General features: G+C 52.7%; 1 protein-coding gene across 6 annotated transcripts in view; it reads right to left on the bottom strand.

Moving 5' to 3' along the window:
* Nucleotides 1-5,641: 5,641 nt before the first annotated feature.
* Nucleotides 5,642-26,588, bottom strand: part of BCO1 (beta-carotene oxygenase 1) — an 83,878-nt gene continuing 62,931 nt past the window's right edge. For all 6 annotated transcript variants that reach the window (XM_089318836.1, XM_089318834.1, XM_089318833.1 and 3 more), the window contains 7 exons: nt 26,226-26,373; nt 23,138-23,364; nt 21,344-21,601; nt 13,628-13,733; nt 10,098-10,192; nt 8,211-8,322; nt 5,642-6,397 (listed from right to left, as the gene is read on the bottom strand). In XM_089318836.1, the coding sequence (XP_089174962.1) occupies nt 6,186-6,397; nt 8,211-8,322; nt 10,098-10,192; nt 13,628-13,733; nt 21,344-21,601; nt 23,138-23,364; nt 26,226-26,373 (1,158 nt within the window). In that variant the 3' untranslated portion in view covers nt 5,642-6,185. The remainder of the gene's footprint in view (nt 6,398-8,210; nt 8,323-10,097; nt 10,193-13,627; nt 13,734-21,343; nt 21,602-23,137; nt 23,365-26,225; nt 26,374-26,588) is intronic.

Here is a 26,588-nt window from a genome sequence, read left to right as displayed (position 1 = left end):
AGTGTTCCTTTAGGGCTGATGAAATGTCCTAAAATGAGGTAGCGATGACAGTCATACAACTCAGTTTACCAAAAATCACCAAGTTGCACACTTTAAATGAATGCATTTATATGTAAATTTGGTTTCAAAAAGTGATTAAAAAATGACTGAGCCCTTGACTCTCCTTGAAGCCCCCACTAATGACTTCTTGTTAGTCAGCTGTACTCCACCTCTCACCTGGGTGCAGACTCACTGGGATCTGCCCGCAACGTGGTCCCCTGCTCCACAGCGCAGGTTTTCCTAACCCTACCCTGTTCTCCCTGGCTGCAGGCCCAGGAGTACGCCCCCTTTGCTCTGCATGGACTGCCCACTTCTCCCGGCCGCCTGCTGCCATCCTTTCTGGGCCGGCCACTCCTGGCTCCCAGAGCAGCGCCGGGTGCTCCCTCGACTCACCCCCATCCCACTCCGTGGTGGCGGTTTGTTCACTGTGCCGCGTGCTCCCTGCGGACAGCCGAGAGCCTTGGTTTCTTCAGCTCTGCTTTCCACACGGTCTTGGTTACCACTGACTAAATGCAGGAATAAATGTGTGTATATATGCCTGAAAAAGACCAGTTATCTGTAAGGATGTGGGGAGAAGGAAGGCCCCGGGAAGGAGGAAGAAGTGGGGCAAAGGGAGGAGGAAGGCCTTGACGAGAGCTGCATTACCGTGTACTGTTTTGTCCTGTCTCCTGAGAAATGTGTTTTCTTGGCCTTCTTGATTGTTCCAACCTCCGACATCCAAGAACATCTCAGTTGCAGTTCTATGCATCAAACCCGAACCTTCGGCTTTTCTTTTTTTTTTTTTTTAAGCATTTTTATTTTTATTGATACAAAGAGAACAGATTGCAAAAGAATGTAATTCCATAAGAACATAACCATACTTCTCTATTTCCCCTCCTTTCTTCCTTTCTGTTTTTAAGGATTTAAGAAATTAGATTTTTCCTTTACCTAATCTTCACCCCTTCACCTCCAGCTTTTCTGTCCATTTGTTCCTACTTTACAATCTAGTAGTTTAAGCTTTTCCTCCCTTCTTTCTTTTTTTTTTTGATTTTTTTTAACTTTTATTTAATGAATATAAATTTCCAAAGTACGACTTATGGATTACAATGGCTTCCCCCCCATACCGTCCCTCCCACCCACAACCCTCCCCTTTCCCACTCCCTCTCCCCTTCCATTCACATCAAGATTCATTTTCGATTATCTTAATATACAGAAGATCAGCTTAGTATACATTAAGTAAGGATTTCAACAGTTTGCTCCCACACAGAAACATAAAGTGAAAAATAATAGATGATTTTTTTAAATGATGATGAAATCAGATCAGACCTATTGTCATGTTTAATCCCAGTGAGAGTCAAGTTGGGAATTGATAATTTCTTTTTTTTTTTTTTTTACAGAAGATCAGTTTAGTATGCATTAAGTAAAGATTTCAACAGTTTGTACCCCCATAGAAACACAAAGTGAAATATATTGTTTGAGTACTCGTTATAGCATTAAATCTCAATGCACAGCACATTAAGGACAGAGATCCTACATGAGGAGTAAGTGCACAGTGACTCCTGTTGTTGACTTTACCAATTGACACTCCTGTCTATGGCATCAGTAATCTCCCTATGCTCCAGTCATGAGTTTCCAAGGCTATAGAAGCCCTCTGAGTTCTCCGACTCTTATCTTGTTTAGACAAGGTCATAGTCAAAGTGGAGGTTCTCTCCTCCCTTCAGAGAAAGGTACCTCCTTCTTTGAAGACCTGTTCTTTCCACTGGGATCTCACTCACAGAGATCTTTTGCCAGAGTGTCTTGGCTTTCCATGCCTGAAATACTCTCATGGGCTTTTCAGCCAGATCCGAATGCCTTTAGGGCTGATTCTGAGGCCAGAGTGCTATTTAGGACATCTGCACCTTCGGCTTTTCAAAAGCAACCCCCAGACCCTGGTTTACCCTCCTTAGTCGGAAATCCCAGGTTGGGCATCCAAAGAAAACCGCTACCACCAGCAGCACCTGAACCCAGGGCAGGGGGGAACTCTGGGATTTTCTTTACCCAGACGGCTGCGACTCAGGATGTTACCTGTGAACAGTGGAAGCAAGGCCAAGGTACTGTACGTGCTGCCATGCTCCACACAGGCAATGAGTCTCTCATTAAAAACATTAATAACTTGGGAAAACACATCAAATGGCAAGTGCAAAAAGCAGGTTATAAAGCGATCACTAATAGGTACTGGGGAAAAAATGGATAAAAACACTGCAGAGTGACTTCAGAGGCTTTCTTGGGGTAGTGACTATGGGAGTTTCTCTCCTGTCTTTAACGTATCCAAGTGCTCTACAGTGAACATACACGGTATTTACAACCCAAGAAAAAAAAGATCCCTAAGTCTCCGCTCTGGCTACTGCTCTGGAGTTGGGAAATCCCCTGGACACCTGCTTTGTTCTGTCAGCTCACACCTGCCGCTGAAGCCTGTCCCGGCTGCACACTCAGCCTGGCCTGGCACTCCCTCCAGCCACTCAGGCAGGTCCTCAAGTCCCATCCCTCTGGGAAGCCTTTCCTGATTACCAGGAAGAAGGAAGCCTGGCTCATCCCCACCCGCCCTGAACACCGTGTCCCTGCATCTCTGCTGCTTGTCCCCAAGAAAACATCCTCCTCCTTGCTGGGGCTGGACCTCAGCAGGTGTCTTGTGATGGTGGCTCGGGAGCTGGTGTGGGTGGCCCTGCTCTCCGAGTCTAAATGCCCAGAAGGAAGGTGAGGCTGTGAGGCCCCTGGCTCACCACTGTTGGGTGATGAACACTGGTGATGCCTTTTTGGTCTGCGTGTCCTGCTTGGCTGGGAGGAAAGCCTCTACTGGTCATTTAAAAACCACACAGATGACCTTGAAACAATGTAAGAAGTCATCAAAGGTGTTTGTGCTCAACCTGGACCAGCAACCACCTCAAAGCTGTTAGACTGACTTCAGGAACTCTGATGGGGGAGGGCACGAAGATGGAGACATATTGCAGCTGTAGCTCAAATGCACTTGGAGTTTTCACACAGTGAATATCAGCTACAGCAAGCAATGCAGTACCGATCCAGGCTACAGTATGGATGCTAAGTGAATTTGGGTTAATTTGCTCATCTATACATCCAGCTAACTGGAATCAAATCATAGAAACCTTTGGTGGAAAAGGTTAGTGAGTCAGCAAACACGTGAACACCTGCCACGTAACTGACCCCTGCGTCCCGGCGTGCTTGGGAAGTGCTATGACTCCATCAAAGCAACAACGAATCCAGGGTGACTTTTCCTGCACAGCTTCCCGGTCATCTTTTACACTCAGGTGAAGCGTACCAAGGACAGCTCAGGAAATCAGATGGCCCACCTTGCGGTTCCCTCAAGAAAGGAGCATTTGTCACAACTCTTGGAGAGCTGTGAGCTAATTTCTCTGGTCCGGGGATGTAGACAATGTGATGGAATAAAGCAGCCAGATAAATCAACTCTCCTGGCATCAACCTCTGGTGTGTTTGAAACTGGAAAAGACCCGGTGTGCCAGCCTCCCTCATCAGTCATTGCACCTGTCACCTTAAACAAGGTCAACAAATTGTGGACATAGTTCTCGGACCTGCAGAACTGCACCCTTTTTGTGATTAGGGCTGGTATTGTTTGTCAACTGGAACTGAGTAGAAGGGAGGTGGGGAGGTATTTTTTAGTTCCACCCACTTCTCAAGTATTTGAAGTAGAAGAGCAAGTAGGTGAGTGGCTGCCACACTTGTCAACTCTTTCCCATTCCGGCCACCCAGACATGAGCCTGGATCATGCTTTTCCTGGAGCACTATGGCCTACATTTCCCCCTAGTCCACACTGTCAAGGCCGGGGAACAGAGTCCCAGAGAAAGCTCTGAGGAAGAGTACCTGGTCTTCGTTCTGCCCTTCCCGTGGTGTGTGTTTTTGTTTAATGGGGTGTGAGCTGAGGGTGAAGTGGAAATGCTGGTGGTTTCGAGGGGCCAGCAGGTGAGGGGAGAGAAGAGGGTTGGGGTTGTAGGAGAGAGCAACCTTAGCAGGGAATGTTGTATGTTGCCCTTGGGGTCCACGTGAACTGTCGTCCCTACTCCTCCAGGAGGGCTGTTGATGTGTCTGCTGGGGCAACTCATCCCTTTACTGAGCCAACCTTCACTGAGTTCCTGTATTACCCAGGCAGTGTTACAGGTGCTGAGGGTGAAGTTGTGAGTCAATTGTGCCTAACCCACAACAACTTGGATGAGTACACAACACCTGGGTGAATGTCCAATAAAATCGACTGTGGAAAAAGCCAGTCCTAAGGCCAATGTGACTGCAGTGTTCGGAAATGACAAACATAACAGTCAGTGGTTTTCAAAAGCTAGGGGTAGGGCCTGGGGTTAGAAGGAGGCAGGTGTGGGGGCCAGCACCATGGCACAGCGGGTAAAGCCACCACCTGCAGTGCCAGCATCCCTTATGGATGCCGGTTGGAGTCTCGGCTGCTCCATTTCTGATCCAGCTCTCTGCTGTGGGTCCCTGCACCCATGTGGGAGACCCAGAAGAAGCTCCTGGCTCCTGGCCTTGGATCTGTGCAGCTCCAGTCATTGCGGCCATTTGGGGGGTGAACCAGCAGATGGAAGACTTACTCTCTCTCTCTCTCTCTCTCTCTCTCTACACACACATACACACACACACACAGAGAAATGAGTACAAGTGAAACTGGCCAATCTGAGTCCGATGGGAAGATGGGACCCACGTCATGTCCTGGTTGTGGTGTTGTGCTGTGTAGTTCAGCTTAATGTTGCCGTTTGGAGGAAAAACTGGGTAGGGTTCACATAGGACCTTTATGTGGGATGTCACAGAACTGCCAATGCATGTGCAGCTACCTCAGTAAAACACAAGTATCCCCTGGCCTAATGGAGTCTACATTTTAGTAGAAGCAAACTTCATGGTGATTGTGGGGCCAAAGCCAAGATCGCCCTGGCTTCGGCCTGCTCCCTCCAGGGTATTCAACGCATTGCTACCAGCAGCTCCTTCCCACCCCTTAGACACATGTCAAACCCCAGGGGTGACTCAGGAGAAGGCACAAATGCCGAACAACAGTGGGAATCCCAACTCCCCTGACCCCGTGACGTGGGTACCTGGGAATTATCCAACCTACCTTTGATTATTTTAACCACCCTCCAAACACCCACTAGACTATAAAGATGAGGCTCAGATGCCCAAGGGGCTCCTACTAACCACGTGGCGCCCTGCGTGGCTCATTCCCAACTCCCTCCATCCCCATCACCTCCTGACTCAGAGACCATCAACTCCTCACCTCTGCCCAGAACACCTGGTCTATTCCAGCAGCACCTGAGTGGAGCCTGAAGACTCTGCTTACCCCATAGACATGGGCCTGGGCACAGTTCGTGCTCTGCCTCTCTGCAGCAGCAGACAGGGCTCCTGGTGCCAGCCCTGGCTCCCGACTCCACCCTAGACTCTCATCCCCGGCCGTGGGTAGCAAGGTCAGTGTCCAGCAGTGCAATGCCCTCCTACAACGCCAATCTCCCACTGACTGCAACCAGGCATCTTGCTGGCTGTGAGCCACCCAGCAACTCCCTTTTATTGCCTCAGAAAAGCTTCAGAGAAAGAAGCCACATAAAAACAAAGTAAGCACTGAACAGACTTTAAAGTTTTTATTCTTTTCTATTGCACCAAGCCTTGCATGGAATGGCCACAAAGCAACATGCCTTTCTGGTCCTCCGACTTATTAACAGGGCTCGGGTTAGGCAGCTGTGACTCTCAGACCCACAAATCAGTCCATTAGAGGGAGGGAGGGAGGGAGGGTGGGGAAGAGAGAGAGATGGAGGCGGGAGCATGATAAATATTAATGCTGCTCTCCCCTAATATGTGAGCAGTGGCTTGTTCTCATCACAACGATAATGTGATTTAGTACAATGTCTGATTCCCAGTCAAGGTCTTTATCATGAAGGGAATGGCTTTCTTAGAGGTGCTGGAGCTAGTCAGTAAACATATGACTTTCAAATAGGGTTTTCATGGCTAAAATGAAATAACAGAAAAGGTTCTGACATGCTCTGTCTCCAGGCCCTCACCAAAACATCCAGAGAAAGCTGAAGTGAAAAGCCAAACCACCCAGAGAGGCGTCACCTCCGAGTACCGCAGGTCCAACAGCTGAGCTACCCCCCAGGGCCCGCGCCCCAACACCATCAGGCCCGTGGGGCCCCTTCCTGCGGTCCCTGGGAGGGGACCTGCTTCTGCGCGACCCAGTCTTTGTCTGGGATGAACACCCCATGGAGGTCCAGATGCATCTCCACGTCGACGGAGGCGCGAGCCAATTCTGTAAAGCTTTTGGCATCCAAAATAAGTAGAAAAGGCGGCTTTTGGGCATCAGTAGAGACAATGGCTGATAAGATAACTCCTTTGGGGACACAAAAAGAGACGCTCTGTAAAGTGCAGCCTGGAACCTCCTCCAGCCACAGGGATACATTTCTCAGCTGTGTTTCTGAGTCTTCTTTGCACTTAGGCGTCTAATCTAGCACAGGGAAGCGAATTCCATAGCCAGTGTGAGCAGAAGGGGAAGGCTGGGAGCTAGAAATCACAAGGCCTGGTCTTGGCCTGGCTGGGCCAGTGCTTTACCTCTCTGATCCTCAGTCTGCTCATCTGCATAGTGGGATGATCCTACCCATTCTTACAGGGTTACACGGTGGGTTATTCTTGCATGCAGTGCAAAAGGGCTATCGTCCCACTATATAAAAACCTACAGAGAATTAGCTTCAGAGCTGCACTGAGGCCAGCACACGTCTCTCAGACTCACTGCACTAAATGAGTCCGATTCACCCCTTCTGCATGCAGCGACACCAAGGACCTCTCCAGCACTCACTCTCAAGGGACAGTGGGTTAGACGGAACAATGCGCACACCTCCAGGCTGGAGGAAGTGTCAGACAACACACTCGCAACTCCTCTGAGGTTCCCGGCTGCACAGAGGTTCAGCAGCTGAAGTCAGACTGACCTGGATGCAAACCCTACCCCTGCACGTACTGGGTGTGTGACCTTTGGCAAGTTATCTCCCTCTCTGGGCCTCTCCTTGGTAAAATGAAGACAACGATACTCCCTGCCCACTGAGGGAAGGCACAGGAACCACTTGCCCAGCCAGAAGGTGATGCCAATACCTCCCTCCTGGGAGATGCCAGTGACACCAGGTCCCTGGCCTGCTGTGCCACACCATGATCAGTAAGAAGACAAGGGCCAGGTGGAAAACCACTCCCTTCTCACCTGAGGGAAGAAGCTGGCAGGCTCAGTGGGGCAGCCCGCCCTCCCCTGCAGGTGTGGGCGGCCCCACCCATGGTTCTTGTCACCTTCCTTGGCATGCCCACAGCATGGGTGGGTGTTTCTAAGACAAGGCAGAATCAAGGAGGGAGAAGACCACTCGGTTTCACAGATACCTAGCAAAGGGTGGTGGGTCCCAGATAGGTCTTTCTCACACACTTCCAGCTGGAAACTTGGATTCTAGCCACTGCCAGAGATTTTAAAAGCCAGATTCTACACTGGGAGATTCACCCATTGGAAAGGACAATGGGCTTTGCCCATGGAGAGGTCCTGCCTTGGCCCTTGGCTCCTGGGTGGCCTCCCCTAAGCCCCTGCAATGCCTTGCTTGTCACGAGTGTCTTTGTTCACCTGGGCACTGACCGCAGTGTGACTGGCAGCGGGTCCTTGGGCCACGTGGTGCAGGTGGTCAGCCATGTCTGTGTGGCTGAGCCTCAGTAGATGCTCTGGAGTCTGAGGCTCGAGGGAGCTTCCCTGGCTCACGTGATCAGAGCACCCTCCCTGTCCCACTTCGTCATCAGGAGAAGCTCACACCGTCCATGGCTCTCAGGGAGAAGACAGCTGGAAGTTCACACCTGCTCTCTCCTGGACCCCCTCCCATTCGCCACTTCCCTTGGCTGCACTGACCCACAACCATAGGAATCATGGCTTTCAGCGAGATCAGTGAGCCCTATTCACGAATTGTCCAACCTGAAGGTGGTCTGGGGACCCTTGAACTTGGAGTTGGTGTCAGAAGGGAGGGTGGTCTTGGGGACACCTAAGCCTGAAGCTCAGACTCAGACCTGGATGCCACAGATGGTTCCCCCAGCTGTGTGAGCCAGGACTCGGCTGCTGAGTGACGTCTGTGTCTGAAGGGTGCCCACAGAGCAGGTGTCGTGTGCACCGAGTGGCACCTGCTCATTCTTACCGTCGTCCTCGTCCTGTGCACCCGGAGCAGGCACGAACAGGGGTTCTGCTGGCCAGCAGCCCTCCTCTTCCCATTTTAAGGATGACTTTGTGAGAATGTCATACTTTAGAATCTGCATGTAGAAGGGAGAGACATGGGCATGATTCGTTTGAGAGCAGGCTTTTTCCCATGTGAATTACCATGAAGAGAAGGGAGATTTAGTCCTCCAAATGTAGACTTTTAAATATGTTTATTTATTTATTTATTTGAAAAGCAGAGCTACAGCGAGGGAGAGAGAGAGGAATTGATCTTCCATCAACTGGTATACTTCCCAAATGCCTGCAACAGCCAGGAACTCCAACTGGGTCGCCCATGCGAGTGGCAGGGACCAAGCACCTGGGCCATCACCTGCAGCCTCCCAGGGTGCACACCAGCAGGAACCTGGACTGGAAGTGGAGGTGGAGCTCAAACCCAGGCATTCCAATATGGACTGCGGTATCCCCAGCAGGGGCTTAATCTGCTGTGCCCCAACACCCTCCCCCCAACACAGACTTCTGCCATCACTGTAGACGACACCCCCTACTTTGTCAGCACAGCAGAAATGGAAGAAGCCAACTTTCCTCCTCTGGCTTTAGACGTGGACCACCACACAGCTGGTACTGCAGGATGAATTCTTCAAAATGTAAAAATCCCAAATTAATTGGCACTTTCTTGGAATTGTGTATGTGTATGTGTTAAGTCAACTAATGTATTCAAGCAAACAGTTAATATACACTACAGTTGCTATATTGCTTTACTAAGCACAAGTCCCCAAACCTGTCTTAATACTCACAGGTCTATTTCCCTTTAGGGCATGGGATTAGAGAGGAGTGGCTTGGGGTGTGTGTGGGGGGGCGGGGAGAACTCTAATTTTCTGGCTTTGTATATTTCTGCACTGTTTGCATTTAAAAAAAAAGATTTTCAGGTCAGGCGTTTGGCCTAGTTTTAAGAAATCTGTCCCACATGGGAGTACATGGCTCGATACTTGACTCCAGCTCCTGACTCCAAATTCCTGTTAATGCAGACCCTGGGAGGCAGAGGTGTTGCCTCAAGAAATTGGGTTCCCTCCACCCACATGGGAGATGATTGGTTTCCTGCTCTCAGCTTTGGCCTGGCCCAGCCCCAGACCTTGCAGGAACCTGGGGAGTGAACCAGCAATTCTCTCTGTCTCTCCCTCCCCACCTCCCTCTCAAATAAATAAATGAACATAAATTTTCCCATTGTATTTAAAAATAAAGCTCTTAAGGAAAGTGATGGGGCCAGCATTGTGGTGTGGTGGGCAATGCCAGCATCCCATGTGGGCACCAGTTTGGGTGCTGGCTGCTGTGCTTCTGATCCAGCTCCCTGCATATGCACCTGAGAAAGCAGTGGAAAACGGCCTGAGTTCTAGGGCCCCTGCACCACGTGGGAGACCTGGAAGAAGCGCCTGGCTCCTGGCTTCAGCCTGGCCCATTGTGGCCATTTGGGGAGTGGGCCAGCAGATGGACTATCTCTCTGTCTCTCTGTAACTCTGCATTTCAAATAAATAAGATGAATTAAAAATCATTTTTAAAAAAGCAATGTGTGCCATCACTCAGTGCCAGGACATAGTAAGTGGTGCCCTCCGTGCTCGAGAGGGTGCAGGCTTTGGGAGGTCCCTTGTACTTGGGTCCTACCACATTGTGGCACACAGCTGGTGCTCAACAAAGACATCAGTGGGTAAATTCCAGCCCTGGCCTCTTGCCCGAGCTGTACCGCCTTAGGCACGGCTCCCTTCCTTGGACAGTCCATGACGACTTCCAATTTGTCTTGTCCCAAATTGGCATCTCCCTCCTGACCTCCTATTTTCCCATCACAGTCACTCAGTCTCATAACCTCCAAGCCCGGTACCTTGGTTGGGATGGGACTCCACTGAACTTCGGCAGCAAACACATATCGGTAGGGCTTCCCGTTGTATGAGTAATTGATTCGCGGTAGCTCCAAGCCTGGGGAGAAATGATACAGCAGATGAAGCCTCCACTAGGCAGCTTTTCCACAGAGACAATTCCTAAGCCAGGATCCCTGAACTTGATTCTGACCCTGGACTGCCTCAAGGGTGGTCAAGGCAGGGGAGGGAACCCCTAATGACTACCCAGCCATTTCAGCAGGTTCAGGAGCCAGGGACCAGAGACCCAGATTGCCAAGCATACAACATCCCTAATTATCCAAGATAGGAATCACAGAGAATTACGCGATTAAAATCAGAGGCTACTGCAATTTTTCTTAAAGCTCTTTTTAAAAAAGTACTGAGGTGTCTGTATGTGCACCCATGTGTGTGGGTGTGAAGCGAAACTTTGGAAGCTGTCATTCCTACGTGAATGGGGGAGCGACAGAAGCCATGAGAAAGACCATAAGGGGGAATAAATACAACTAGTGAATTCTTAAATAATACGTAAAAATAATGTCCATGAAGGATCTTAATAAAGTTGGCAAGAATCCATATCTCTGCCACTTGCAACGCCAGCATCCCATATGGGCACTAGTTCGAGTTCTGGCTGCTCCACTTCTGATCCACCTCCCTGCTAATGCCCCTGGGAAAGCAGTGGAAGATGGCCCAAGTACTTGCGGCCCTGCCACCCACGTGGAAGACCTGGAAGAAGCTCCTGGCTCCTGGCTTTGGCCCAAACCAGCCCCACTATTGTGGTCATTTGGGGAGTGAACCAGAGGATGAAATCTCAGTCTCAATCTCAATCCCTCTCCCCACCCCACCTCTCTACCTCTCTGACTCTTTCATATGAATAAATAAATCTTTAAAAAAAAGTCCAAGTTGAAGGTTAAGTGGGAAAGGCTGGTGTTGGGGTAAGCTCCACTATGTCACAAATGAAGAGCAGAGGTGTTAAGGCAGTGCTGGGGTGACGGCCAGTGGTTTGCCTTTCCCACTGTGCATCCTAAGCTTCTCATTACGCGCCATTTTCATCCTGCTTACTACTGTCATAGCCAAAGTGCTACATTGTCCCCTCCAGTGTAAACATACGTGGGTTTCCACGTGGCTGTGTGGCAAGTGGAATTTCTAAGTCCGTATACTGACCTGAATGTCCACCCTCCGTGCTTATGAAATAGTCTATGTAGTGGAGCCAACTGCTGGTGAAGATAGAATACTCAAGAAAACAAAGGAAGCAGAGGGAGAAAGGCTGACCACAAGAGGGCCCCGTGGAAAGGACTCCAGGGCTTGAGTGGCCACTGGGTTCCACAGTGAGTGAAAGGGGGATGGGAGGGACCTGCCCAATCCCAGGTGTGACTGATCAAGAACCTTCCAAAGGACAGGTCAAAATGAGCATGAGGAGGGAGGCCACTCACCTTTGTTGAGAAGAAGGTGCCCACAGCTGGCCCCAAACAGGCCTGCGACGCTCCTGGGGGCCCCCTCTCAAACCTGACCTGTGTCCCCCTGCTCCTGTAAGTGACCACCCACAAGTTAAGTGTGTGGTTAAGTGGGGTCTGATTTGCTTCTGAGGATTCCGTACAGTCGTTAAAAGCCACGCTCTTGAACAATCTTCAGGCTATGGGAAATACTCAAGTGGCATTCACTCAGTGAACCAAGCAGGTCTGGAACACTCCAGATGGTTTGGCGTGCCTTTTGTCCAAGTGTAAGAGCAGGGGTTAAGGGCTATGGAGTCAGAGGAGCTGGGTTCTGACCCTGGCTCTGCGGCCTGCCTGGTGGCTCTCAGCCTGACCACAAGAACAGCAAAGTCCCAGCACCTGCCCCTACAGTGGCTACCCCTTGCTAGACACCCCCCACTCCACCGGCCAGGCCCAGATGTGTGTGAACCTCTTGCATGTCAACAATAACAGCAGACTCTTGGGGTGAGATGAGAGGACATCTGAGAGGTGCTACTGAGGGCCCGGCACGCCCCGCATGCGCCACATAGGAAGGAAAGATGGGAGAGCTGTTCTGGAGGGCCATGGTGGCAGATCTCCACTTGCCTGCTCACTTTCACACACACCAAGGCAGAGGTGCCACACAGCTGGGTACTGGATGCAAGGGATGCTGTTATACAAGTGGATTCTCAGGACAAATCTGAGGTCAGCCTGGATGAGTCCCAGATGCCTGAGCCCAACGCTGGGCAGCTGGCTGAGCCAGGCTGTGAGTTTAAATCTCTAGCAGTGTCCCTGGGCCAGCCTGCCCATTCTGCATTTTTACATTTTACTTACTGAGAGAGAGAGAGAAAAAAATGAATGAATGAATGAGCTTGCATTTGCCAGTTCTCTCCCCAGATGCCCACAACAGCCAGGAAAGGGCCAGATCAAAGCCAGGAACTCAATCCAGATCTCCCATGTGGGTGACAGGGACCCAATTACTTGAGCCATCACCTGCTGCCTCCCAGGTCAGAAACAGAGCACTTCGATCTAAGCACTTCAATAAGTGATGTGGGCATCCCAACTAGTGTGGTACCTGCAAGGCCAAACCCTCACCCCACTCTGTGCAGCCCCCTCGGCGCCAGACCTTGTCTCAGGTGCCGCCGGGACACCAGAAACGGCAAAGCAGCACAAGGTCCCTGCCCTGTGGACGTAGTTGCACGGCAGTGGCACCGACACCGGGACATGAGCAACATCTGGAGATGGTTTTGGATTTTCTAATTCAGGGCAGGGGTTGCCACTGGCAGCCACAGGGTGGAGAGGGCCAGGGATGCTGCTCAACACCCTACAGGGCACAGGACGGCCCCAGCATAAAGAGGGACTTGGCTACAAACGTCCATGATGCCTGCTCCCGTGGACGGGCTGCCGTTCTGGGGTCCCGTTCTCTGTGCAGCTCTGCATCTCTCCTGTCCCTGTCTGAGTAGGCATAACATGGAGCTCACAACACCTACTCCGCAGGTACTGAGTCAGTGCAGAGCTGCAAGTACCAGCGTTTCATTCCTGTTCAGGAAGCCAGTGTTCAGGAAGCCACAGCATTTGTGGAAGGCAACCGTGAACGTTGTTTAAGATACAGGGAAGAGGGGCCGGCGCTGTGGTGCAGTAGGTTAATCTTCTGCCTGTGGTTCGAGTCCTGGCTGCTCCTCTTCCAATCTAGCTCTCTGCTATGGCCTGGGAAAGCAATGGAAGATGGCCCAAAAGCTTGGGCCCCTGCACTCGCTTGGGAGACCCAGAAGAAGCTCCTGGCTCCTGGATTTGGATCAGCTCAGCTCTAGCTGTTGTGGCCATTTAGGGAATGAACCAGTGGATGGAAGACCCTTCTCTGTCTTTCCCTCTCACTGTCTGTAACTCTATCTCTCAAATAAAATAAAATAAAATAAATTAAAATAGATACAGGAGGGAGAAATGTCCCTAGATGCTGTCATGGGGGCCCCCACAAGAGCCTCTGATCTTCATCTCGCTACATCAGAAACTTGGGGTTGCCATGACAACGAGCCCCTCCCTACACACAGACAGAGGGTGCACTTCACCTTCATACAGGAATTCCGGCTGGCAGTACACTTGGTCATCTTTCTCCTTCAGGGCTCTCGCCGTAGTGGACGTCAGCTTGATCAAATTTGAGCCCACTTCCGCATTCTAAAAGGAAATCAGCACAAAAATAAACAAATAAATAAACAAATAAAGGAACACTTGTTATCCAAAGCAAACCTTTGTTTTTCCATGTACATTTCCAAAACACATCAGTGCACGTCATCTTGCTAGGCCTCCCATGAACCAGAGCAAGTGGCTATCTTACTGCTGGGAGTCTCGATTTTTTTTTTTTTTTAATGTGGATAGACAATTTGAAGCCACTGCCCCAAGGTCACATAGCTGGCGGGTGGTCGAAGCAAGGCTCTTAGAGCCACTGTCACTCTGTGCAAACTTCGCCCTCCCGGGGAAAATGCCTGTGCTTCTAAGAGTTGCTTCTTAAACACTGGATGAGTCACCTGTGAAAGGTGGCTTCAGTCATTAAAATGTTTATAAAGCTTTGAATAGCATCAGAAATGCTTATGATATAACACTGGGTGAAAAAAACATCAGGACAAATCACACAGGCAGGCTGGGCCCAACCACATGAAAAATTACATCGAGAAGACCTATGAGGGTGCTTCAGAAGTTCATGGAATTAAAAGATAGCTTTATTTTGTTGCAAAATTCTTTGAAGTCCGTGCACAGGAAAGAACTTCAAAAGGCTCATGAGAAGCATATGCTATGTGAGATACTGCAGATGGCGGAGTTATGGGGACTTTAATTTCTTCTGTGTTTCTCCACATTTTCAGCATTTTCTCCTATGAAAAGTTACCACTGTTGAAATGAAAACAAACGCGCAATAAAAATTATGTGGGAGAGAGACAACTTTCAAGCCCATTCTCTGGGATCAATTCACAAGCAGACTTGGCTGTTCGCTACCTGACTGTCATCCTAACCCAGGAGAGGGATCTACAATGAAGTGTTTACTGGGCGTCTCCTGCTCCCTCTCCAAACACCCCCCACCCCCGGCCAACTCTAACCTTGGGCCTCGATGTAGTTCTGCTTCCTTATTTGCATAATGTGGATAATAATAGGGTATGCATCTCCCAGCATCTGGGCTGATTAGAAGAGATCAGATCATCCACACAAACGGGTTATGAGAGTGCCTGGTTCACAGAAAGTGCTAGAAAACTGTGAGTGGCTGTGGTTGATGATGTCATCTTCACCAACCCCCATCCATGGTGGGGTGCACACCAAGACACACAGGAATGCTTGAAACCACAGAGAGCACCGAACCCCTCATATGAGCACTGTGACGCCCCCATAGCTGATCTGATAACCATGCTCCGAGGTGAGGGTAGCAGTGGGTGGCCTATGCAGTGGGGATCCGCTGAACAAGAGGTGAATCTTGCCCTGGGCAACAGAGAGAGAGGTGAGGCAAGCCTTCGTCCTGCTCAGCACATGGCGTAAAAGTCATGGATTGTTTATTTGGGGGATTTTCCACTGAATAATTTTGGAGCATGCTTGTTTGTGGGTAACTGAATCCACAGGTCGGGGAACCACTGTGTTATTAGCCACCACCACCATGATCCTAATTATTATTACATGGCTGCCACGGCTAAGAGGGTGGCTGAAGCCCTGGGAGACATTGAGGACCAAGGTGAAAAAAATCACAGTTAGGGGGGATTTTGCATTCACATTTTCCAAAAATGGCTTTCAGAATCAAAACCAAGCTATTTTAATCATCCTGGTTCTTTGCTGGGAACGGGTCAAGTTGATCGCCATTGAGATTTGCTGTAGTTCAAGCCCTCAATTTACTGAAGAGGAGACTGAGGCTAGAGAAAGAGACTTGCCCAGAGTCACACAGAGCAGAGCCTGGGGCCAGGCCCTCACAGTGCAATTCCCCTGCCCAGAAGCAAGAGTGCCAAGGACAGAGGTCAAAGCAGGTGCAGAGGCCCTGAGGCCAGCTCCACGCGATCCAGCAAATCCCAGCTCACACATCCCTAATAACTCAATCCAAATCTGCAAGGTCTCCCAGGGGCTCGTCCCAGGCCGTAACCATCCCCTTTATGAAGCTGCTGCTTTCTTTTATGCCTGTCTTCCCCATGAAGGCAGGGACCAGATTTTGCACGGCACATAGCAACTGGCTCCCAGGAAGTAACTGCTAACAGAATGAGGGGAAGCATGACCCCATGAGCTTTTCCGTCAACTGTCGAGGGGCAAAACGCGTGTTTCGCAGGCTGGCTGTTGGAAGCATTGGAGATGAGGTACATGAACAGAGCAACCCAGTGCCCAGGACATCGGCGGTGTCCTAGGAAGAAGCTCCAGCCCTTGCACCTGCATGGCACCGCAGCCAGCGGGAGGCCCATCCCAGCCCTGATGCAGATGTCTTATAACTCCGGCCTGAAACCTGTCCGACTGGTTGAGGGAGACACCCTGAATGTTTCCACACCCAGCAGCCACCAACATGACTCGGCTGCTTTCCGAGGCCTTTGGGAAGAAATCGCTTTCCAGCCAGGATTCAACAAGACCTTGCAGGCTGCTCAGGCACGGCTTTGTTGCGAGAACTCCCAGGAGAAGCAACACTCACAGCGATCCCCCAGAAGCTAGCTTGGGTGTGAAATCTGACCCCCCCCCAACCTTGCTGGGTCTGCTTCCTCATCTATGAGTTGCTGGGGGGTGGGAGGGTGGCCTGGGACTGAGTGTGTCACCCCAAGGCCCTGTATCTAAGGATTATGCTTGGGATTAAGTTAAATAATGGCTGTGAAAACACCCAAGCCAGCGCTAGCTAGACCCATCATAGTACCTGGGAGCCAGAACAACTCGCAATCAAATCCTAACGCAAACCTCGCAGGCAACTCTTCTAGGTCGAGCAGTTTCTTCGCTCTGCCATTTGTGGATATGGGCTGATAAATAATTCAGAGTGTTGGGATGTGGTTTAACAAAGCCTTTGCCAGTCCCTGAAATGTGCAGGACCCAGGATGAGAGTACAACTGAAGGCTCACCAACGAAATATCTATCCGACCATAGCAACCAAATAGACAGAACACTATCTCCCCACTTGACTTGACACGCAGACCCTTGCAATGTTGTGTTGAACTGCAGTGCCCAATACAGCAACCACCAGCCGTAGGTACTCATTCAGATTTAACCTTTAACTAAGGATAAGAAAAATAAAATCAGTTAATAAAATCACACATCTTTAAGTGGTGCCTGTACTGCACAGAGAGAATGTTCCAGCAACATGGCAGGTGGTCTGGGAGGATGAGTGAACGTGAAATCCTAGGACACCTTGGGGGTGAGCTGGAATCGTGTGGCTAAGGTGGTCTCTGGCCCCTGGCTCTCCTTCTTTCTCACCCCAGGCTCTGCCCCCAATTCTATGGGTGATCCAGCCAGCACAGCCAAGACTTCAGCCAGCCCTGGCCACTGCATGGGCCCAGGGTGGGCACTCCAGTGGCTCAGTCTGGCCCTGGGAGAGCAGAAGCAGACATCAAAGCAGGACTGGGGTCCTGAGTACATTTAGGGGGGCAATGGCTGGGCAGGATCCACAGGTCCTAGGGACTCTCTACCTGAGGAGGAGGAGGGGACGTGCTGCAGACCAGAAGGGCAGAGCAGGGCCTCCTTAGTGCTGAGCCCAGGGCCAGGGTCCCTCTTTCCAGGGTCTAAGAGCAGAAGAGGCATTGAACACATGGCCCGGCACATCGTGATAAACCATGGCTTCTCTCTGCATCGGGAGACAAAACTCTAATCTAATGATGCAGGAGTCGTAAGTCCAAATTGCGTCCTCTCACAGCCCCTCCTGCATGGCTGGGGAGTGCTTCTGATCCCTGCTTCAAGGCAGCCAGGAAGACTGTAGGGCAGCTGTCCCCTGCTGTCTGTACATGTCAGATGTCTCCCAGCCACGCCCCCTCCCCTGCCAAGCCCTGCCCTAGACACCGGCAGTCCCACATAAACAGGCCCAGCAGCCGAGAGGCCCTGATGGCCCCGCCTTCCTTTGACCCCAGTTGGCCCAAAGGCCAGGGACTCTGGGGCAGTCTGGGGCTTTAAATCCAGCTCACTGCTGGATTTACTGGAGAGCACTCTCACCAGGCACAGGTTCTGATGCCACAGAAGGACTTTGTGTCCCTTAACTTTTTTTTTCTTTAGACTTGTTTATTTATTTGGAAGTCAGAATTACAGAGAGCGAGCAAGAGACAGAGAGAGGTCCTCCATCTGCTGCTTCACTCCCCCATATGGCTGCAATGGCCAGCACTGGGTCAGGCCGAAGCCAGGAGCTTCATCCAGGTCTCCCACTGGGTAGCCTGGGTCTAAGCACTTGGGCCATCTTCCGCTGCTCTTCCCAGGCTGTTAGAAGGGAGCTGGATTGGAAGTGGAGCAGCCAGGACAGGAGCCGGTACCCATATGGGATGCCAGCATCACAGGTACAGCTTTACCGGCTGTGCCACAACACCGGCCTGCTTTGTGCCCTATTTAGAGACCCTGCTAAACTCTTTAATTAATCCATTACCAGTATTTAAGAGCTTAACGAGTGCCCTCCAAGTGCAAGGGATGAAGTCACATGACAGAGTCTCGGCATCAAGGGACAAGGGGACTGAGCAGGCACCTGACACTTGAAAGAGAGGCGAGCAAATGGCTCCAGAGTGTGCCCTCACCCCAGGGCAGTAAGGAGGGAAGAACTGAGGTGCTGAGACACAGGCCACCCAGCCAGGGAGTCGCAGGTGCGGTGGGACAGGACAGCAGGAGAGGGGACAGAGGGCAAAGACCCGAGACGTGCAGGCCGTCTGACGAAGGGCAGCATCTGCTCGAGCTGGCCTCGCAGTGGCCTGGGGACAGGAGGGAGCCAGAGCTGCGGCTCTGCACACGGAAGGCGGTGTCTGCCTCCTCGACTGTGCGACTTCCAGAGGCAGGTGTAGCAACATGAAAGTGAAGAGGACATGTTTAAGGGACCATAAACAGCCATGCAACGGCGTGATCAGAGCTGCCCAGCCCAGGCTCTGCTGACCTTTGCTATTTCAAAGCACTGGATAGCTCACACGACGGCTTTTACAAACACACACATTCACCTTCCCCGCATGGCTCCATGGGAACCAGCCACCCTCCGCGTGGGTAAAGGTGGTAAAATCTCACGGTGTGTAGGCCCTGGGAGGGAGCGTGCACCACCATGCACACCACACATGGGCTGAGCTCAGCCTTGACATTTGCCTCCCTGCCCCCACCCCCGCCCCACCGAGCTGCTTCCTGGGCGAGGGTTCAGGGGCCAGAGGCTTGGGTGTGGCTCTATTGGGGGGGGGGGGGTTGTCACGTGGAGAGAAAGTAACCCTGATTTTTCTCTCAATCCTTTCAAATGGTCAAGGAAAGCATCTTGGATGCCATGAAGTCTCTAACACTTCATGCTTTCAAAAATTGCTTTTTCAGGGCCAGCGCTGTGGCGTAGCAGGTTAAGCTGCCGCCTGCAGTGCTGGCATCCCCTAAGGGCGCCAGTTCAAGACCTGGCTGCTCCACTTCTGATCCAGCTCTCTCCTATGGCCTGGGAAAGCAGTAGAGGATGGCTCAAGTCCTTGGGCCCCTGCACCCACATGGGAGACCAGGAAGAAGCTCCTGGCTCCTGGCTTTGGATCAGCACAGCTTCAGCCATTGTGGCCATCTGGGGAGTGAACCAGCAGATGGAAGACCTCTCTCTCTTTGCTTCTCCTTCTCTCTCTGTGTAACTCTGACTTTCAAATAAATAAATCCTTTTTAAAAAATTGCTTTTTCACAAACTTTGGTCGGGGCTTGGCAGGCCGCGGCCCTGGCCCCAGGCTGAGGACCCCTGCTGTCCAGCCCTGCCTTCTCACCCTTGCCTTCTCTGTGCAGCAGGCAAGGCTGCTTCCACCGGGAAGCCAGACGCTCCCCCTCGCCTGAGTCAAGAAAGCAGCTGGTTCACGGAAAGCAAAAGATGGCTTTGGACACGTGAAGCAGAGGTGATGCGAGACGCGGTAAAAGCCGCGGCAGAGACACGCAGACAACTGCAGCAGGGATACCAGAGACAGACGAGAGAATCCAGCTGTGGCATCAGATAGACCTGGGTGCAAATGCTCACTGCTGAGAACCTGGCTGAACCCTGCCCCAAAGATCCAGGCAGGAAGGGTGGGACTGGCCCCCCTCGCTCCAGGGCACTGCTGGAGTCCCTGTGACCCATCTGCGCTCCATCCAGGAGGCCCGCTGGGGGAGCAGCAGCCATACTACCCCTTAGCAGTTACAAACGTGGGTTTAAAGACCGTTCCGACCTTGGCTCTGCCACTCTGGGCTGTGTGACCTGGGGCACGGTCATTAACCTCTCTGAGCCTCCATTTCTTTCATCTCTAAAATGAGGCTAATTTGGGGACCTCTCCCACAGGTTGTTTAGCTCATTACATGAGGTAAGGAAAATAAAATGCTTAGCAAAGTACCTGGCACACGCATGTAGCTGGTAAATGCGAGCTATCAAAACTTAATTGTATCAAATTTGATTTAATTTAAATTAATTAAGGCATGAAGTCAGTGGGATCTGGAGCCTCACTCAGAGCCCAGACCTGCAGCAGATCTACAGTGACTGCACGGAGCATCGCGTGCAGGAACACATCTGCCCAGCATCGGGGGACCACGGGGGCAGACGGTGACAGACTCCTGCCATTAGGCGGGTACTTAAACCGACGCCGTTGCAGGATGCTTAATACCAGGGAGAGACGTGCAGATGACGCATGGGTTAGAAGAGTGTTTACTGAGAGGCAGACAGAGAGAGCGGGAGACACAGCCCTCATCTGCTGGTTCACTCTCTGAATGCCCACAATAGCCCCAGGCCAGGGCTGAAGCCAGGAGCCAGGAGCCTAATCCAGGTCTCCCACATGGGCTGCCGAGGCCCAATCGCTTGAGCTCTCACCGCTGCCTCCCAGGGTCTGCCTTAGCAGGGAGCTGGAGTCGGGAGCCGGAGGCGGGAATTGAACTCGGGTACCCCAGTGTGGGCTGTGGGCACCTTTACTGCTCTGCTGGGACAAACATCTGCCCCTGCTTTGTGGACTTTGGTGCAAGAAGCTTTGAAATCCTTGCACATTTTTCTTATGAAAACACTTTCTGAGACCCTTTGGAATCCTCTGAGATAGAAGGTAGATTAGGAGCTGCTCGGGAGGCGATGGGGGAGGGGCAGGGGGCCATGAGGAGGTGATGGCTGAGGGTGTGGCATTCCTTTTTGGGTGATGAAATATTCTAAAGGTGACTGTGGGGTGGGCAGGTGGCACAGCAGCGAAGATGCTGGGTTCGAGTCCCCGCTCCCAGCTTCCTGGCAACGCACCCTGGAGAGGCAGCAGTGGGGGCTGCTCCCAAGTGGCAGATCTATGTGGAGGTCCCAGCTCCTGGCTTCAGCCTGGCCCAGCCCCAGCTTTTGTGGGCACTTGGAGCATGAACCAGCAGATGTGAGATCTGTCTCTCTCTGCCTTCCAAATAAAATAAATAAAGATGAAAAAATAAACCACTTTTTTTTTAAACAAAACTGATTGTGGCGGTAGTGACACAGCTCGGGGAATTTTACTTTTTCCTTTGCCTTGACTTGCTAAAGATTCTGCCACTCATTTTGACCACTTTTGACAAAATCATGAAGATGTTTTCGGTTTTTCTGTAAGTACAGTCACTCTGGATTGTGATGCCAATCAAATGAGCGCCCGCAGAACTCCCTGCCTGGGCTCGGGTCTCCGGATGGGGGACTTCCTTCCCAGAAGCGTTACCTGGTCCCCGCGGAGGGGCAGGGCAAATCTGCGGAGGGTGGGGGCCGAGGTGAGCCTGGCATTCTGCTCGAAGGCCTGGTTCAGGTTGGCCAGGTAGAAGAGCTGGTAGAGGCTGCTGTCGTCGTAGGCGATGACGTCAAACACGATGCAGCCGTCCTCCTCGTAGGCGTTGACGTGATGGAAGACCACCAGGGGGTCCGTGTAGAACCTGACGGGCATGGGCTTCCGGGTCCTCTGGTCGATGACGTGAATGTAGGTCTGAAAGCAGACGCACAGCTGGCACTGGGCTCTCCCTGTCAGGGCCAGCGCTGTGCACCCGCGGGCCGGCCAACACCCCGTCTGGCGGGTACTAGCCTGGGCCTACTGTGTGTAAGCGGAGCTGTCCCGGGGCACTTCCGTGAGCGCTTCTCTAGCACGGGCAGGAGGGCCGCTTGCTGCCAAGGCCTCTGCAGCCACCAGGGGACAGTACCTGTGCAGGCCGCTGAGGCTGCGCGGTGCCCTCGTCCCGCTGCCTCCTGGGCCGGCTTCGCCTCTTTCTCCCCCTTCCCCATCATCAGACTTTGGAGATCAAGAGGGGAGCCAGGAAGGGGGCTTCAGCGGTGTGGTGGGAGGCTCGATGCAGGAGGCAAAGATGGGGTGAACATCTGAGGCCCCCCTTCCCTCAGGACCCAACCCCTGAGCCAGCCACATGGAGTCGTCCAGAAGTCCTCTTCCAAACGCACCCACGAGCCTTTCCCAGGGCTCCAAGTCTTCTCACTTTCTAAACGCCAGGGAATCCCCAGAGGTCTGCACTGGAGGCCTCAACACCCCCTCCACTTCCCCCTACCTGGAGCTCCCTCCCCCCACCCAGCTTCCCTCGTGGGGAGGCTCTGCTGCAGGGCAAGCTCCAGGTCAGCCGCCCACCCCTGCTGTGCATCAGGCACTGCTCTGGGAACCCGGAAAGACAAAAGAAAGCCACTCCCTGCTCTCATGGACCTTATACGCCAGCAGGGGTGAGGCCAACAATAAATACCAGGTATGTGAGATGTCAGGGCTCTCCTGGGAAATGAGCAGCAGGGGAGAGGGAGCCAATGCCTTCACCCCTTCAGCCCCCTCGCTCTCCTCCCAGAGGAGAGACACCACAGCAGGACCGTCTGTGCGAACGCACAGAGAACATGGAGGGATGCCCACTGGGAATGGTGGCTCCCTCCAGAGTGCGGAGTGGGCAGGGCAGGGGAGGAGAGTGGCGGGGTTAGGGAGGAGACTTCATATACACGTGTGTTACCTGAATCCGAAACACTGTTCCAAAGGTAACAACAGGAAGTCAGCCAGGAACTCTAGTCACGCCCACACATCCATATGGGAGTGCATGCACACACACAGTGCACGTGTGCACACACACACCTGCACACACGTGCTGGGAGCACCCAGGCGTAGCTGAATTACAGGAGATGTTTCTGCTGGACCTCTGGGTGGAAGTTTCTAGCATCATGATGCGGACGGAGCCTCCGGCCCACCTCCTCTTGCCCCTGCCCCTGCCCGCCCTGTCTTTGGTGGCAGCAGAGAGGCTGGAGGGGTGTGAGGAGCCCTGCCCGCCCTCGGGACTGAGGACAGGGTCCCTTTGCTGCTGGGCCAGTGAGGACTGCCTTGGCTGCTGAGGTTACCCAAGGTCACACCCCTTCCTGGGACTGTGTCCAGCGACTTGTGGACAAGGGGCTACACAGGCAGGGGCCAGTGTGAAGGACCGCCCAGCTTCAGACACCTCGGGGAGGCTGATGGCTGCCCCTCCCTACCCCCCCCCCCCCCAAGCCGCACCTTGTCCTCGGGGTGGAAAGCCATGCAGGACGCCCAGCTCACGCCCCGGATGTACGCCGTTGCCATCTTGAGGATGTCCAGCTTGAAAGGCTGCTCCAGGAACACGAGGTAGTTCTCGGTGATGCCGAAGCTGTGGTAGTAGCTCGGGGAGAGCAGGGAGCGCGAGGGCACGGAGCAGAACGCCTCGGCCTGCGTCAGGGGGCTCCGCTTCCCCTTCCCCTTGGCCTCTGCAGGAAAGCAAGGGCTGGGAACCGCGCAGGAGCTGGGCCCCCAACACCATCACCACCCCTACAACCGACGTTGTCGCTAGGGAGATGAAATTTCCAACAGCGGCCAAGACCAGACAAGGATCTCACTGCCAAGGTCAGTGCAGGGGCCACAGCCCGACACCAGCCTCAGCAGGTGCAGCTGCCACAGCCCACGCTGGCTGTCCAATCTGAAAACCACGGAACCACAGAGAAAGCCTCTAGGCCAGGGGTCTATGACACAGCCTGGGAGCTAAACCCAGCAGATACCTGCTTTTGTGATTAAAGTTTTATCTGGGACATGGCCTGGCTCACTCCTCTTTGTGTTGGCCATGGCTGGCTTTGTCTTCCAGTTCCAGGGGCCAACTTGAGCCACTGCGACAGAGACCACGTGTTCTGCAAAGCCCTAACTCATGCCATCTGGCCATCTGAAGGAAAAGGATTGCTGACTCCCATTCTGCACCGGTGCGTCTCACACTTTTACGAGTGAGGACCAGCTAGGGATGGGTGGAAGATGCAGTTTGACTCTGTGTACTGGGACAGGGCTTGGGGTTCTGCATGTCAAGCTGCCTACACAGGCTTAAGCTCTGTTCTTGTGCCTGAACCATCACTGGACATGTGTGTCACAGTCTTTCCGTGAGGTTCTCTTGATACTGTCCATTCTGAAACACCTGGGCGAACGGGGCCAGCTTTGTGGCATGGCGAGTAAAGCCACTGCCTGTGACACCGGCATCCCACACAGGCACTGGTGAGTTTCCCAGCTGCTCCACTTCCCATCCAGCTCCCTACTTGTGTGCCTGGGAAAGCAGTGGAAGATGGCCTGAGTGTGTGGGCCCCTGTAACTACATGGGAGACCCAGAAGAAGCTCCTGGCTTTGGCCTGGCCCAGCCCTGGCCACGGTGGCCATTTGGGGAGTGAACAAGCAGATGGAAGACCTCCCCCCCGGCAACTCTGCCTTCCAAATAAATAAACCAACCTTTAAAATAACAAGCAAAAACCAAAACACCTGGACATGGGGCCGAGAACCTACAGTGACAGGGGCTTTTATACAGATCCTGAGAAGGAAGTGAGGGCATGGGGTGCCCATGTGACCACTGGGAAGCTGAGGCTTGATAGAACGTTCTAACACCGTAGCCAAAGCCACAGGGTTATGCTGAGAAAACACACAGCCCCCGAGCCTTGACTTCCTCCTCTGGTAGTGAAGGCAGAGATCGGAATGAGATCGCGCAGCAAGGCAAGCAGCTCACCAGGCATCCGGATGCCAACGGTGCTCGGCACACGTGGGCCCTTCCCATCCTCTGTGGGGATGAGTCAGGCCCTGGCCGAAAGGCCTCCGCACCCAGGCCTGGGGCTGCTCCATGATGAGCTGTCTGCAAACATCCCCGCCCCTCTGGAGGCCACCTGTGCACACTGTAATCAGCTGGCTGGAGGGAGGGACGCTCTGGGGTTATGGGATGGTTCCTTTCTTCACAAAACAAATGGAGCACAACGCACACTGAAACAAAAGCACCCTGGCTGGGGAGCGGGAGCCGGGGCATGACCCCTGGTGCTCCAGTGTGGAGTCGGTGCTCAGAACTGCCACCTACGTGTCAGTGGCTCCTGCAAACTTGGGACCATGGCCATGTCCCCTGATTCCCCCGCTCCAGGCCCCACAGTCCTCCTCTGTAACATGGGAGGGCAAACTCAGATGCCCAGACGGTCCCCAAGTCTGACCTTCCCGGATTCTGAACTTGACCCTCGATCTTTTTATTGGCCTAACTACCGGGAGTTCCATTTAACAAGGACACTCATTGTATATTCTGACCTCAGGGGCTCCCAGATCCTGGCAGAGCCTGGCGATTCGTTTGGGAGTTTCCACAGGACAGTGGGGGAAGGGGACCGGCAGGGAGCCCAGATGCAAACAGCAGTCCTAAACCAGAAAGGCAAGTCGAGCACTCTTGTGGCTCCTTGTGGCCTCCTAAGCCCCGTGCAGCTGCCCTCTGAGGCCTAGTCTCCTGGGTGTGGTTCCCAGGAGGGTCCTGGACAAACATGGGCTGGGAACCTCACCCTCTTCCCCCTCGGGAACACGCAATCTCAGCCGGCCTGGGCTGTGCTCCAGGAGCCCGGCCCAAGTAGAGGAGGCTCAGAAAGCTCGGGGAGCAGGGTGGGGCTCTGGAGTGGATCCCAGCAGATAGAGCTCCCTGACCGACCCTGGGAGTCTGGCTGCAGGGGCTGGGGAACATGTGGGTGGCACAGCCGTGGTCTGCAAAAGTTTGTCCTAAGGTGAAGAAATGGATGGAAGGATAGGGATGGGGTGATGGATAAATGAATGCAATAAAGTACTAGAGCCTAAAGAAAAGGCTAGAATAGATAGATGGCTGGATGGGGAGGTGGCTGGCTGTCTGGACAGATGAACAGATGGTTGAGTGGATGGGTGGATGGATGATTGGATGGAAAGGTGAGTAGGTGGGTGAGTGGGTGGATGGATGGATGGATGGATGGATGGATGGGTGGGTAGATGAGTGGGTGGATAGATTGTTGGGTGGATGGACAGGTGGATGGTGACTGGGTGGATGGGTTGGATGGTTGGATGGGTGGGTGGAAGGATGATGGGTAGATGGGTGAATAAATAAATGAACTGGGGCCTAAAAATGGGGGGTTAGGTTAGAATAAAGGGAGACCCTTCCTCCACGAGAACTCCCAGCAACTCTTCCTTTCTTCTGCAGGAGAAAGCTGAGTTTATGGTCACCTGAACAACCTGTGGGGGAAGCATCACCCCAAGTGTTGTCATCAATGAGTCGGGGGTGTTAGGAGGCGCCGCACTCGGCTGTTGTGCTTGGTGGGCATTCCTGGGGATGACCCACCTGGAACCTCGGCAGGGATCCGAAACATCACATACTTTGTCTTCCCTTTGTCCACAATGGATGTGCCCATGTTGAAAACATTTCCAGCAGCGTCATAGTGAGGATGTGCTGTTGCCATATTCACCGCCACATATTTACGATAATCAACCTGCAGAACACAGCAGCCACATGGTATCAAACGGGGGGAGGGAGAGATTCTGGGAAGAGCCGACTCACTCCAGGTTCAGAGAGAGGAAGGATGTTTTCAACACATTGCCTGATTGGAAACTAAGGCAGAATTTGCACCTCCCAGGTTTGCTCTGGGGACCTCACACCTCGCACTGGGTGGGGTGGGATCCTGGAGTGAGCAGGTTGCAGGGAGTT

Source organism: Oryctolagus cuniculus, chromosome 18 (genome assembly GCF_051225735.1).
Source record: "Oryctolagus cuniculus isolate XC-2025 breed Fujian yellow rabbit chromosome 18, ASM5122573v1, whole genome shotgun sequence".
Taxonomy (NCBI): domain Eukaryota; kingdom Metazoa; phylum Chordata; class Mammalia; order Lagomorpha; family Leporidae; genus Oryctolagus; species Oryctolagus cuniculus.
The sequence above is the reverse complement of the archived record's forward strand: the minus strand, read 5'-3'. Positions and strand labels throughout refer to the sequence as shown.